The 16,491-nt window shown below is 42.6% G+C and overlaps 1 protein-coding gene across 1 annotated transcript in view; it reads right to left on the bottom strand.

The window, feature by feature from the left end:
- The window catches only part of LOC124712360 (coiled-coil domain-containing protein 96-like), a 198,696-nt gene that overhangs the window by 3,992 nt on the left and 178,213 nt on the right, over nt 1–16,491 (bottom strand). The window contains exon 9 of the mRNA XM_047242654.1: nt 419–535. Within this exon, the coding sequence (XP_047098610.1) occupies nt 419–535 (117 nt within the window). The remainder of the gene's footprint in view (nt 1–418; nt 536–16,491) is intronic.

Here is a 16,491-nt window from a genome sequence, read left to right as displayed (position 1 = left end):
AGACTGTCCTCGAAAACAATCACAGCATACCACCAATCTACGTTTACCATCGGTCGTAGGATATGGTCACCTGATGAAGCTTCATTAATTAGAAAATTTCAACAAAGCGTGCTACAAGGATAAACGGTCGGCTGCTGTAAGATCTAAAGGCGATTAGATGCTGCGAGATATCGTACCTTGCGGCAACTGTTCAGTGTGACAGTATGTGTAATGACGTAACTGTCACGCGCTGCACTAAAGAATTAGATTCGCCGAGGCAACAGCAACACAGAGATAGATGTAACTGAGCTACATGTAACTGAAATGCTCGCGAATTTACGTAACAGGCACAAAATGTTAATACTAATTCACACACAAGGGTGAGTGCAGATATGACCCTTGTAGAAAGCCAGCACATTTTTGCCCCTACTTGACTCACCTCTTGGTTACGGAGAAGCTCCGGGTATGCCAGCAGCTGCATCTGCTGTGTGAGTTTGGAACTCTCCTTGTACAGCACGTCACGCCTCCTCTTCGTCTTGAGCACTTCCTGTCTAGCCTGTTGACAAAGATGCACATCGTAACTGCTGTATCCAATCGTACATTCATGCCCATAGTTAGGAACTATTGTAGCTGCCGATACCAACCGGCCGCCTCGACTCGTGACGTTATCATAATGGCGGGCATAAGCCACTATACGAAATTCAGTGTGTTTAAAATACATTCACACAGAGAACTATAATTCTTTTCATGACATCACACAACTTTACCTAGATCTCGATTCACGTTACGGATCAGCAAGTCACAACTTACATTTCGCATTCACATTCATTGTCTTTATCAAGTCACAACTGAGCTGTATGCCTTCAGCATAATCTCGATGGCGGACTACGCTACGTCACAGATCAGTTTCGCATCACTACTTGCACTCAAAAGATGCAACATGAAGGAATTATCTGAATGGGACGTAAATTGGTGCCATTTCTTTTCATAGCGAGACCCCTTTAATTTTCATCCGCTGAAGTCTTACAACACAGCGGTACGTTGACGATATTCTATTTCCTGTTTTGGTGCCCTTAATGGCAAGTCATCCTCGGCCTACATTTCAGATAATGCCCATTCACACTCGGCACGCATTTCTACTACTTGTCATCATACTTGGTTAAACCTACCTTGGTCGGCAAGGATATCCTCAGGACGTTCGACAACTCTACCAATCAAAGCCAAGTCGAATAACTGCTGCCATAGGGGCCAGAGGTGAACAAACACATTACTGACTTGCTCAATTTGTAAAGCTCTTTCTGCTGAATAAATCATCCTTTTTTTAAAAAATTGTAATCATTTGTTTGTCTGTACGTGTACATCACATCTACTAATTTTGGTACCATCTGGATAATTCCTTCGAGGTGCATCTTTGCTTTTTTTATTTGTTTTAGAGTGTATATTCCGAAAAGTAACACACTCATAGAAGCAAAATAAATGTGATCGGTATACTGATCTCAGTCCAGCTTCATTGAGTCACAGATCAAAACTAACTCCACTATCAGCAGTTTAAACCCACTTGTAAGTTAATGTATCTTCGATATTCAAATTTGGCACGCATACAGGAACTTCATGAGTATCAGTACTGTGTGCTTTATAGCCACCTAGCTCCAACAGGAGCCGAGAAACGAAAAACAAACGTGTTGTTTCAGTCCCTGTCATATAAGCTACTTCCAGCTCCTGCTCTGTGACCTGCCCTGCCCAGCAGGCATTTGGTGTTGGAGTAGAATCGGCCTGCTTTGTCTACCCGTTTGGTAAGTGTTACATGTATGAATGGGCTCAACTGAGCAGAGTGATGGAGGAGGAGAATGATAGTGAGAGAGGGGGAGAATAAGGTGGACTGAGAAAGGAGAGAGAGAGGTAGACAAAAACAGGGGAGGAGGTGGTAATCAAAAAGAGAGGTGAGAAGGGCATGGCGGTTAGAGAGAGAAAGAGGGTGAGATGGAGAGAGAAATCGAGAAGGAGGAGATGGATAGAGAAAGAGGGAAGGAAGATTGTTATGCAGATATCATTGACATATCTAGCAGAGGTACATGTGTGGGTGGGAACAGCTGAACAGCTAGAGGAAGGTGGTAAAATATGGATAGTGGGGGAGGAGGACGTCAGGTGGAAAGAGAGAACCTGGAGGACAGGTTAGACATAGGGAGGAGCAGGAGAAGATGGAGAAAGGGAAGAGGAGAAGGAGATGGAGAAAGAAAGTGGGAAGAATGAGATGGAAAGGGGAAGTGGAGATGGACAAAGAGAGTTTGGAGAAGGATGAGATAAATGCAGAGAAGAAGCAGAGGAGATGGATGGAGACAAGAGCGAGAAGAGATGGATGGAGACAAGGTCGAGTAGGGGATGGATATATATATATGTCCATCCCCTACTCGACCTCAACATATATATATATATATATATATATGTATGTATAATGTGTGTGTATGTTTTCTCTGTATCTATACTTGCTGACCATATAACGATTTTTTCTGTAAAAACGACAATTTATTTCTATTCAAGAATTCATCTGTGGCAGAGGAGGAGTGATTTACGAGAATTATTTCTAACCTGCATTTCAAAACAATTCTTCTATCTGTCATACATTTTTTTCCGTGGGTAGACTGCCAGACAGTTTTGTGGCTGCATATTTCACCCCTTTCTGTGTCAAAGGTAGATTCATTAAATGATAATTCCTACTAATGCTGTATTTGAGTGTACTGCTATTATTCAGATAAATTGTTGATATCAAATTTCACAAGCAACACGTGTAATGCAAGGCTCTGGATAATATTCCCATCTATGAACGAAGTCTTTCGCGAAGGTACTGACTTGTAAAACGTTCCGATTTTCCTGTTGTGTCAATTCGGGATAAAATCTAGAGCTTCCGATGATAGCCTTCATCGCCATCGTCAAGATCAACTGACTGTCTTCACTGTTACTGTGGTTCACTTACATAGCCTGTGGACGGCTTCTGATTGGTCAGCGATTACGTACTGCTTTTGCAGACGGTGCCAATGTCTGCGCTGGTGGCTCCTCCGCTTCCATGGGAACGGAAACACTGAGGAATGTCTCTGCTGCTTCTCTGCATCGAGCGCTCGTTTACATGCACCGCTCAGATAATATCCGCTATCACGGTTAAAGTTATTCTCCCTCATTCTTATTTCAACAGTCTCCTTAATAACAGAATCCCAGTATGTAGCGGCATGGGACAAAATTTTTGTTTCATCAAACAGCATTTTATGATTTTTACGAGGCTGTCCTCCGCAATTGCCGATTCTCTAGTTCTCTATTTTTAATATGCCGTTGGTGTTCTGCACAACAGTCGGAAACTGTACGAATGGTCTGACATATATAATTGCTTCCACATCCACAGAGGATATTATAAATTCCAGGGATCCTGAGGCCGAGACTGTCCTTAACAGGGTGTGAGCGTGTGATTGCTATTCTGTTATTCTGCGCAACAGATTAATCTGAGATGTACCCTTTACCCTGTGGCTCTTGCAAGATGTAATTTCCACCCCCACACTACTGCAGAAGTCAGACAGACGCTGCTAACGTTCTAAAGAGAAATGCCCGAAAAACTTTCAGCAATAAATATCTTCTGGAGTCGTCCGCAGTAAGGAAATGACACAAAAATTCACAAAATTTCTTACGTAACTAGTGGGATACTTGGGTACTGGAGTAGTGCTAGTTAGTGTAAGAAAAACGTAAAACTAACGAAAATTGTTATTTATTTCTCAAAAATTCTGAGAAACCACAATGGCACTTTTAGTTATGAATTGAACAAGTTATATTCCGGTTCTTTTCGGAAAGTGAAGTTACCTCTCAAGCATAGGAATCGCTGATGAAATTTCTATACAAAGTTTAAGATTGTTATTGACTTGGCAGAATGGCTGAGAGACACGCCTGCTCAATTTGAATAATTATCCGTTAGAATGTTGCTAGGTATGGTCGAGGCTGTCGCGTGTGAAATGCAGTGAAGGGTACTGTTGTGGAGGAAATATGGAGCTTGCAATAGCTGTAGCGCACAATACCATAAGCTGCGATGACTACTGTCTGGGCCGCTCACTGCTGACAAATAAGATAACTCTCGTTCTATCTGGATTGACCTCCGTCAATCAAACTCTCCCTATGCCTTGACGAAGTCAAGGACTCCTATTCGCCCCTTGTCCAACTACTGGCGTGGTGCGCCGGTGAGATAACCAGTCCACCATGATGCCACTCAAAAATTCGCTCGCAGGCGTTTAACTATAACTCTGTCCGTTCACACCGCACAATAACTGTGTCGGCCAACACAGTGAACAACGCTTAATCACAAGGACTCAATGTAGAGTCACACTTCGACTTGCTCTCGACAGTGGTGCTCTCCCAGTGAAGTACTGAGGAGAGACTTGTTCCTCGCTCTTTGAGTACATGTACGAGCGCGCACGCTCTCGTTATGTGTTCTCGCCCCAAGAGCGACAACGGAATGACCCTTCTCCACGCCAGACGTAAAAGGGTGTATCTTTCGGTCTCTTCCATTACACCTTCAGCTCAAGGCGTCAGAAATATCGTCTGACAATCATCATTGCTCTTCTAAAACAGGAGAAACCTGGAAACCTGTAGTATTGGCGTTTGGTGTTTTCTGTCTCCCTGTGAAAATCTCTGAAACTGCATGCTATATGTAAAGAATACGTAAGCAGGCCGCTCCCACACAATGTTGCGGAATTTGCTTTTAAGTTGAACACGGGTTCGTTCCCCCTTTTCACTCGGGCCAACGGTGTCTGCTCTACGGGCGGTCACTGGTCGACATAGATAGGCTGAGTCGCCCTCTGAAGGGACCGGCCCCCTGCCATGTGGTTTGCGTCTCCTAAACTAAAAGCAAGCCCCTGCGATCGTCGTGTCTTGAATGTGTGTGTCTGCCAGCCTCGATTATTTCAACCATGGTGCGCTTACTTGTTATTTGCATATCGTTTACATGAATTCAGACAACATTGACTTTATCTAATCGAGTTTGAGTTCGAATGAAGCGTCTTGATGTGCAGAATATGATTGTGAGTGCAGAATATGTAAGCAATGAAGGTCAGGAGACCACGACGTCTTACAGTTTTCTTAGGAGGACGAAAACTTGGCCTTATACCCCGTCTACCCAGGAGTCTTCCTATTTTGCTGGATATAGCACCACAGAAAGGAAGAACAGCAATCGAAGGTTCAACCTGTGAGCGTGCAGCATTTGCTCGTTTCCTTCTCTTGGAGAACGCTGCCTTTGTCATCGCTGCATCATAGCCATTTTTTCGGAACACGGACTTCAGATGGTTAATTTCGAACTTCAAGTTGTTCTCGTCAGAAACAGTTTTTTCTCTATACAGCAACGTGTCCAAAACGGCTTTCTTCTAAACAGGATGATGGAAACTCGGTACATTAAGATATAAATCGGTATGCGTCGGCTTGCGGTACACAGAATGGCCGAGACGCCCCTCTGCCGGTCGTTGTATTGAAACGTCTAAGAAAGGCAACCCTTCTTCCTTCACCATCTCGACAGTGAATCGGATGTTCACATGTATGCTATTCATGTGTTCCAGGAATTGTTCGGAAGCTTCTGCGCCGTGTAGTCAGACCATAAATGTATCGTCAACATAACGATAAAATAAGGATAGACGGAGGGGAAGCCGAATTTAACGCACGTTCCTCAAAATTCTGCACAAAAAAGTTAGCCAATGATGGAGACAACGTAAAGCCCATTGCCACAACATCCGTCATTTTACAAAATTTACTAGCATACAAGAAGTAGGTGATCGTCATCACATGCTGGAACAACTTTATAGTTTCAGGAGGAAAAAGATCCGGCAGCATTTTCAAAGCGTCCTCCACAGAAACTTTTGTGAACAGCGATACCACATCCAGACTGACTAAAATGTCATTTGGACCAACTCTAATCCGTCTGACTTTCTCAATGAACAGCTAGGAATTTTTTATGTGATGTTCACAACGGCCGACCAATCAGAAGCTGTCCACGGGCTACGTAAGGACACCACAGCAGCAGTTGCTCCTGACGATGACGATGGAGGCTGTAGTCGAAAATGCGAGATCTTACCCCGACTTGACGGGGCAGAAAAACCGAGAATGTTTAACATAATATTACCATCTGCTTAAAAAGATGCCAGGAAAGTACGACAGTTAACTTCACAAACAATTCCAACTACTTTTTTGTGCAATGAACGCTTTTGCCTAAGTGAGCAGTTATCCCAGAATATTATCCTATAAAGCATCGGTGAACGGAAATATGTAACATACGTTACTTTAATGAATTCTGTACCCCAAAGTTTCAAATTATTCCTATGACGATAACAGCCTAACGTAAACATTTTAGCAATTACATAAAGACAGAAAACTCTTAACTATAATTGCCCTTGACAAATCACAAAAGATCGCAAAGGAGGTACTATATTATTTAAAGCTTTTATCACATGTTCAGTAAATGTTTAAATAGGTGATCCAGTAGAATGGCCATTTTCAAATTCAAGCTGTGGTTGGCTGTATTTAATTTTAGTTCATAGCACCTCGTATGGTTGATTATTTTGAATTTCCTTTAAGAAGGGGAAATGTGCGAACAGTTTCCTATCGTTTCATAGAACGAAAACTAGCCAGGGGCTTTGATTGCCTGGTGGCAGCTTAGACTTGATCTCTTTCTCTGGTCTATCAGAAGGGAGGAAGATTGGAAATGGCAATTTCTTTTCATCCTCATTTCTAGGATCATCTCTGTAACGTTTGATTTTGCTTAACACGTTCTCCGTGAGTTTCTTATTTACCTATTTAGTTTCTTTTCGCGATTCCTTAATTGGTTCGCCGGCCGCGGTGGTCTCGCGGTTAAGGCGCTCAGTCCGGAACCGCGCGACTGCTACGGTCGCAGGTTCGAATCCTGCCTCGGGTATGGATGTGTGTGATGTCCTTAGGTTAGTTAGGTTTAAGTAGTTCTAAGTTCTAGGGGACTGATGACCACAGAAGTTAAGTCCCATAGTGCTCAGAGCCATTTGAACCTTAATTGGTTCTTCCTAAGCTTATTTTGGACTCTTAACATTTTGCTCATTACCGTGCAAAGTGCTTATATTAATGAGTTTGAGTATGCAGTAAAGACCGTATAATAAATTCGCTCACGCCTCAGGAAGACCGCTGACGACTCAAGAAGAATAGAATCAATTCATCACTATTAATGGCGTCGTAGAGCAGAGCCTATCCTCAGCGACATAAATACTCCTCCACCCCCCACCCCCCACCCCTTCCCACCAACAAGCTTTTGGCACTCGATTAGTACGATCGATGCTGTTCGTGCCATTTGCACTCGATTTTAAGCTTATGGCGTAATGACATCTCACGTGTGAGACTGTTCTAGTGTTGGTCTTGCAGTCGCTGTACTACGAGACGATCAGCGATCCGAAGCCATGGCAGATGCAGTCCAGCATCCAGTACTGACGTCAGCACAGCATCCTGCGCTGATGTATAGTCCGAGGGTCTACCAACGAGACTCAGGTCCACGACACAAGTAAGTTGCCCTAAACTCCAGCGTCACACGGGTCTGAAGGCCTACCGTACCGACGGGTCAGATCAGCTTTCAGCACGGCTACACGGCATCTGACATCGCGGTCCGCCTAAGAGGAAAACGCGGGCACTGATCTGGCAGGTATTGAGTATTCTCTAAAACCACGGCGTGAGCCAAAATACACGTGCTGTGATCACCTCTATCTCCAAGCAGAGATGCCGTCGGGATGTGCCTAGCTCGTTAGTGGGCAACAAAACCACCGCATCAGGATGTCGTCCAACTCTACTCCGAGATGATACGGCGTCCTCGGAAACCATGAGTCTGCTATTGAATTCGGCCGATACTTCTACGGATTACGTAGCCACCATCTGGGGGAGAAGAAGCAGCAACGACTTGCATTTTCAGTAATAAATGAAAGAATTTTGAATATTGTTTTATTGCGTCTAACGGCGCCGCACGGGTCCCTGGTCTGCATCCTGACAAAGTAGTATGGGTTTCCATTCCGAACGAGGGCAGCCTCTAGAAATTGCTGTACATAAGTGCTCCAGACCCAGTGCCTGCCAGAGTTGGTTGCCCTACAACGATCCAGCATTCTAACATCAGCAACAGTGACAGAGCGTGAATCAAACAGAAACGCCGGCAGGTGTGGCAGAGCGGTTCTAGGCGCTTTAGCCTGGAACCGCGCGACCGCTACGGTCGCAGGTTCGAATACTGCCTCGGGCATGGATGTGTGTGATGTCCTTAGGTTGGTTAGGTTTAAGTAGTTCAAAGTTCTAGGGGACTGATGACCTCAGATGCTGAGTCCCATAGTGCTCAGAGCCATTTTTTTTTTTTTCAAACAGAAACTTTGATATTGGTTCTCAAAAGAAAAATTGTTTACTTTGCTGTGTCCAGGTTAGCACTTAGTCTTTGAAGTGGCATTGTATAGACTGAGAGAACCTGCAGATTTAGCTCTGTTCGAGGGTAGCCGTTGGCAAAGTATACGGTTCTGATACGTAGCGAAATTTAACGAGAGAAGCAGCAGCATGTACTACTTGTAGAAAATACGGTGACATGATAGACGATTCTTCAGAGTGTCGTTGGTTAATGATTAGACGTAGGTATGAAATATAATTGTTTTATTTTTGCAACTGTTTGTTGTCAGAAGTAATACTAGTTGATTTGTATTAAAGAGGAAAGGGAAAATTGCACAAACACTGGCAGCTAGTACTAGCTAGGCTACAGGCGCTCTTACGGAGCTGGTTTCTAAATTCTTGGAGGATAATGAACAGCAGAAAACACTTACCTAAAAGTTAACGCATCTAGTACAATCATTATTGACAGAACAACACCCTCAATGGGGTTTGTATGAGACTGAAACGGTAATAAGTGCCTCTTCGTCATTCACTGTTCCTTCAACCGCAAATCTAGGTACTCCTTTGTCCGGGAAAACAACAGAGGACCTAACTGCATTTATAGGCGATGTATTATCCACAGCCGCTTTAAGTAGCTGGTCAGACAAAACATGCTTGCGGATGGCCAAGTTACGCATCACAGGCAAGGCAAAGAGCTACCTCTCGTGTTACGAAGTGCTAAATAAAGTATCCACACATGTAAGTTCGCAGAAGGTTTGCGCCAGAGGTACAGAAAACAGAACACTACACGGTGTTTTATGCAGGAACTCAACAGATTAACACAAAAGGCGAATGAAACACAGAAATCGTTTTCTGACATAATAGGCAAAATTAATACACAGACTTACGAGTTGACGCTCAAACCACATGGGGACGGCGTCTTGCTCAAAGAAACGGTAAATAGAGCGTCTGATGTATTATTCAGCGGGTTCCAACCAGATTTTTCACGAAGGATGCGAATGGAACATTCTGAGGATTTAGTAATGGTATTCCACATTGCTACACATTTACAAGAAGTGGATAGTGCAACTAAGCGTACAGGACGGGAAAAGTTCAGATACAGTAGAGGATGTTGCCGTCGTGGTCAGCAGGGGCACTTAAAGAAACAACGTCACGAATGACAATGTTACACACATCAAAAAAGGTTTTGCATCACCTCGATTCCGAGAGTTCCGGGACCTGTGCAGAAAATTGGAATAGAGATGAACTTGAACCTCATTTCCGCCCTTTTTATTGCTCATGAAAACCATACATAGCAATGTTGTACCACCGTACAGCGAGGCCTTCAGAGGTGGTGGTCCAGCTTATTGTACACACCGGTACCTCTAACACCCAGTAGCACGTCCTCTTGCATTGTTAAATGCCTCTATTGATCATGGCATACTATCCAAAAGTTCATCAAGGCACTGTTGGTCCAGATTGTCCCAATCCTCAACGGCGATTCGGCGTAGATTCCTCAGAGTGGTTGCTGGGACACGTCGTCCATAAAAACCCCTTTTCAATCTATTCCAGGCATGTTCGATAGGGTTCATGTCTGGAGAACATGCTGGCCACTCTAGTCAAGCGATGTCGTTATCCTGAAGGAAGTCATTCACAGGATGTGCACGATGGGGGCGCGAATTGTCGTCCATGAATGCCACCCCAATATGCTGCCGATGTGGTTGCACTATCGGTCAGAGTATGGCATTCATGTATCATACAGCCGCTACGGCGCCTTCCATGACCACCAGCGGCGTACGTCGGCCCCACATAATGCCACCCCAAAACAGCAGGGAACCTCCAACTTGCTGCACTCGCTGGACAGTGTGTCTAATGCTTTCAGCGTGACCGGGTTGCCTCTAAACATGTTTCAGACGATTGTCTGATTGAAGGCACATGCGACAGTCGTCGGTGAAGAGAATGTGATGCCAGTCCTCAGCGGTCCAATCGGCATGCTGTTGGGCCCGTCTGTACCGCGTTGCATGGTGTCGTGGTTGCGAAGATCGACCTCGGCATGGACGTCGGGAGTGAAGTTGCATATCATGCAGCCTGTAGCGCACAGTTTGAGTCGTAACACGACGTCCTGTTGCTGCCCAAAAAGCATTACTGAACATGGTGGCGTTGTTGTCATGGTTCCACCGAGCCATATTCCGCCTGAGCGAGACATGTCATCGACAGTTCCTGTCTCCCTGTATATCCTCCATGTCCGAGCAACATCACTTTGGTCCACTTCCAGAAGCCTGGACATTTCCCTTGTTGAGAGCCCTTCCTGGCACAAAGTAACAATTCGGACGCGAACGAATCGCGGTATTGACCGTCTACGCATGGTTGAAGTACAGGCAACACTGTGTACCCCCTTCCTGGTGGAATGGCTGGAACTGATGGGCTGTCTGACCCCCTCCATCTAATAGGCGCTGCTCATCAATCGTTGTTTACATCTTTGGGCTGGTTTAGTGATATGTCTGAACAGTGAAAGGACTGTGTCAGTGATGCAATATCCACAGTCAACGTCTATCTTCAAGAGGTCTGGGGATCAGGGTGATGCAAAACTTTTTTAATGTATGTATAATGTCAACAGTACAGACCTGAGATTGTATATCTAGCAAATAAGACAAGTACTGTGCGAAAAGGAAACAGTTAAACGCCAACGGCAATGTCCCTCCCGTCGGGATGCATCCTCAATAAATCGCAGTAGTGTAAAAAACGTACGCACAGACGGGTTGTTGCTTGACAGCTTGGATAAATAAGAAGAAGTATAAGTCTTTAGTAGATATTTTGGCACAAGTGTCGATTGTGAGTCTGGACCTCGTGAACAAGAGTAGAATGAAAACGCCAAGATACAGACTGCGCGTAACAGGAGATAACAGAATAGTTTCGGGGGGGAAAAACAGATCACGTTCAGAGCAAGAGACACGGTTTCAGGAGAAAATGGAGGTGTTGCCGACTATGGGACAGGGATTTTCTGGAATACTCGCATTAGTCTTTCTGGTTAGGCATCATGCTAAAATCGACGTTTGGCAACAAACAAATTGAACTCAACGGGGATTCGTTCGCGATGACTGCAAATGCTTCTGCTTCACCAGTTGCTAAGGTGCCACCAAATAAACTGTCTACAAGTACACTAAATGTCGTTTCGCAAGACAAGGGTAACCAGCAAGTACAGGATAGCTAATTTGGGTTATGATAGATATCGATGTTTCACAACAAGTGTTTAATAGAATCTCTTTCCAAATGTTGGATGAACAGAGGAAGTACAAAATTTATAAAATATTAAATAAAATGGACAAGCTCCCAAAACCTATAAACCATGGTACTACATTTGTTAATCGTATGCACTACTATCGCAGTAAATGACCCTAATCTTGCCCACTGGGACAAATCAGAGTTAAGGAAGATATATTCTTCAGGGAAGTCTCTGCTGAGAAATTCTACGTTCATGACCTACGCCACTACTTCAATGCGAGTGAATCCCTAGTTACTGTGGACAGTTAACTAAATTGCTAGAACTGACGTTCTAGGAAAGCCATGCCACCATTAATCAACCCCAAATGAGGAACAGGACCCGTGGGATTCGAGGAGATATCACTATAATAATAATAGTAATAAAACTAATAATAATAAGAAAAAGAAACCCCGTGGAGGCCCGGGAAAAGAATAGGCCTCCGGTATGTTCTGCCAGTCGTAAAAGGCGACGAAAAGAACAAACCACTAATAGGTCTAACCCCCTTTTAGTGTGATTAATTGGTTCAGGACAGAACTAACGAAGCCTCGGACAAGCGCTGTCATGGTCGGGTACGACGCTTGAACCCTATGCCCGTCCACAATGATAACGACACTACTAGCCACACGGAAAATGATTTAAATCCAAATAGAGGTGTTTTGCAAGATATGCTTCCTGCAACCACTCTACAAGGAAAACAAAGACAGAGGATGAGATGGTCAGATGAAGTTAGCAGACACCTCATGTTCTGTTATTAGCATGCAACAAACTTAGGAACCAACACAACTGGTTACAGATCACAAGTATACACAACATTTATTACCAGATACCCAGAATTAAAATTTTTAACAGAACAACGACTAGCTGATCAGATCCATGTAGTAATCAAAAATAACAGGATGCCCCAGTCAGAATTAGAAACCATCGAACAACAAGTACAACAAATACTGGAACAAAATAATGTGCAATCAGAAGAAGAAGAAAATACAGTAATGGACTCAACCATCCCAGAGCAAACAAACAGAGAACAACACGCATCAATTAAACAATCAGAGGAAAACGAAATCTTAAGACAACCACCAGAACAAACACAAATAGAACACGAAGTGACACACATGTTAGATATAGAAGAAAAATTCCAGCTGACATATATAGAATACAAAGACACAAATACAGACATTAGACCATTCTTGCATAGACCACCAAATAACCGACAAGTCGAAACAACAATAAAAACTATCAACACAATCATACACAACAAATTAAATGAAAACACAACTATGGAAGAGCTACAACTACTGGTTTATATAGGAGCACTCACCATACTAAATATACACACTAGGCAGAGATCAGAACCAACCAACACACAGAAGAAACCCACAAAACCAGCATGGCAACACAGGCTACGGATCAGAATAGAAAAACTGAGAAAAGACATTGGACAGCTAACACAATGAAATGTCAAACACAAAACGAAAAAGGTTAGGTAAAATCTCACAACAAGAAGCGATAGAGCAATTGGACGAAAAGAAGCAGAAATTACAAGCATTGGCCAAACGACCGAGCAGATACAAAAAAAGTGAAAATAGAAGCAAACAAAACCAAACATTCAACACCAACCAAAAGAAATTTTACCAGACAATAGATAACACACACATTAAAATAGACAATCAACCAAAAATAACAGACGTGGAACACTTCTGGAGCAACATATGGTCAAATACAGTACAACATAACAGACATGTACAGTGGATACAAGCAGAAACAGAAACATACAAGGTGATACCACAAATGCCTGAAGTGCTAATTTTGCAACATGAAGTCTTCCGAGCAATTAATTCTACGCAAAATTGGAAAGCCCCTGGAAAAGATAAAATAGCAAATTTCTGGCTAAAGAAGTTCCCCTCAACACATTCTCATCTAACTAAATTATTTAGAACACTCAATACACTTACACGATCACAATGTCAGAAATATAGAATACATCACATACATTCAGCAACAGAAAGATTCACATTAAGCAGAAAGGAAGGAGGAGGGGAATTTATCGGCATAAAAAACCTACATTATGGACCGGTAGACAATGTAAGAAAATTCTTTATAGAACGAGCAGAAACTAGCAAAAAACACAAAGCAATCACTCATATAAATACATCAGCTACACCATTGCAATTTCATAACCACTTCTACAACCCTTTAGATCACATAACATCAACAGATACGAAGAAAGTAAATTGGAAAAAGAAAACACTACATGGCAAGCACCCCTATCATCTACACAGCCACACATCGATCAAGACGCATCCAACACATGGCTAAGAAAAGGCAATATATACAGTGAGACGGAATGATTCATGACTGCAATACCGGATCAAACCATAAACACCAGATATTACAGCAAGCATATTATTAAAGATCCCAGTACCACAACAGATAAATGCAGACTTTGCAAACAACAAATAGAAACAGTAGACCACGTCACAAGTGGATGTACAACACTAGCAAATACAGAATATACCAGAAGACATGACAATGTAGCAAAAATGATACATCAACAACTTGCCATACAACATAAACTAATAAAACAACACGTTCTCACATACAAGTATGCACCGAGAAATGTACTGGAGAATGATGAATACAAATTATACTGGAACAGAACCATTATAACAGATAAAACAACATCACATAACAAACCCGACATCATACTCACCAATAAAAAGAAGAAATTAACACAACTAATCGAAATATCCATACCCAATACAACAAATATACAGAAGATAACAGGAGAAAAAATTGAAAAATACACCCAACTGGCTGAGGAAGTCAAGGACATGTGGCATCAGGATAAAGTTGAGATTATACCTATTATACTATCAACTACAGGAGTCATACCACACAATATCCACCACTACATCAACGCAATACAGCTACGTCCAAACGTATATATACAACTACAGAAATCCGTAATTATTGGTACATGTTCAATTACCTGAAAGTTCCTAAATGCAATGTAACATATACTGTACAGTTAAAGGAAGTCACGCTTGATTAAGATCCGCGTCACTTTCCATTTTTAACCAGACATAGCGTCTGAGAAAGGAAAGAAATAATAATAATAATAATAACCACAGTGATAATGGGAATATATTCAGCTCAAGTCACCATAGTCAGGGAAGATTTGTGCCACAGGGAAGAGTAGATACAATACTAGGTCTGTGGTCCTGCAAAATAATCTGAGTGCAAACAGTTCACCGAACAAGTGACGTGCAGCTCTGGTGGTATATGTGGAGTTTCGTAAAATGAAGGAGGGTGCAACTAGCGTTTTTGAAGTGGTTCAGCTAGAGGACAACAAGGCCATTTAATATTCTGTTGTTCTTTCTGTTATTACTGTTTGGATTGGTAATGTTAGTCTTATATTCTAGATCGGGGAAGCCTTGTTTCTGTCGTCAGCGAATAGCTTTTGGTCTGTGTGAGGATGTTTCAGTCTGGGCAATGCTCCCACTACAGTGGATGAAGGTTGTGGGAGCAGATCTGGGGAAGAGTGTGGAAGCAAGCTCAAAGACAATAACTGTTGGACTTTCTGTGCCAGTGGCACAAGTAGTGGCGAATTTCTGATAGCGCCAGTGTCTACAACAGATGCAATTCTAAGGTGCAGATTTTTTAAAATGAGTGCCAAGCCGTGTCGAATTTCAATGGTGAAAATGTATAAGTGAAGATGAATGGTGTATACATATATTTTAAGTTTGAGTATTGGATTTTGAAGCAAGAGTCCAAAACCAGTTGTCTGAGATTTCTCGCTCCATCCAGGTCGTGGACTGAGCTGGCGTTTTTCGATTGTGGTACAGGTGCCGTCAGAATGCGATACTGTGAGTACAAACAATCTGCTGCCGCGCTGAAAACGATAGAGAACAAATTTTATAAGGTTCAAGATTTCTCTCCCCCCCCCCTCTCCAATGCAAACGCGCAGGAAATTATCGAGATTGTCCAGTATAAATCTAGAAATGTCGCTGACATACCACAGACAATCACAAATTTCCGATATGAGTGCACTGTGAACGAACACAAAAATGTTTTTAGCAAAGATTACCCTATTTCGCTGGTACACAAAGAAAAAGTGGACATATTCTGGCAATTTTGGAACAAGGAATGATTGAACCAGCAGTGAGTTCTTACTACAGTACCTTGCTAGTACTTCTGCAGTACTATGGATCATTAAGACTGATGCTTGATTGAAGACAAATTAACACTATTATTTTGTCACTGATGGCTAGACCTCAGAGTTTAGATGAGTTACAACAAAAGCTTCACAGTGTGAAAGTCCTTTATTGAGCAGATTTACGAGCTAGCTACCGGCAAATGTTGCTCCTCCCTGCACGTCGACAGTATACCCTTTTGTTTGCTTCAGAATATGTTAACCAGTTCTGCAAACTCCCATTTGGATTGAATGTTTCGTCTGTCACCATGCTTCATGGACTTAGCACCATTCCTCCCGATAGTTTAAATAAAAGAGTCACATTCTTTGTTAATGATATCTTAATTGCTGAAGAGTCTTGGTCAGCCCAAAATGGTGTTCTGAGTATTGCTTTGCAAGTATAACTTGATTCTCATGTTACTGTAGACTTGAAAAAGTCAGAGTTTGGAGAGTCAGATATTAAATTTCATAGATATGGTCTACTATTTCCAGTGAAGCTATTCGTCCTGATATGCAAAAGCTGAAAGCATCAAAGACTTTGTTATTCTTATGACGAAACGCCAATTGAGAGCCTTCTTGAGTTTTACTAATTCCTACTGGCGTATCTCCATGATATGTCCATTCCTATTCTGTGTGAGTTGACAGAAGAGAATGTGGTATGGATAACAGGGCACAACCACACTTCAAAATG

Source organism: Schistocerca piceifrons, chromosome 8 (genome assembly GCF_021461385.2).
Source record: "Schistocerca piceifrons isolate TAMUIC-IGC-003096 chromosome 8, iqSchPice1.1, whole genome shotgun sequence".
Classification (NCBI taxonomy): domain Eukaryota; kingdom Metazoa; phylum Arthropoda; class Insecta; order Orthoptera; family Acrididae; genus Schistocerca; species Schistocerca piceifrons.
The sequence above is the reverse complement of the archived record's forward strand: the minus strand, read 5'-3'. Positions and strand labels throughout refer to the sequence as shown.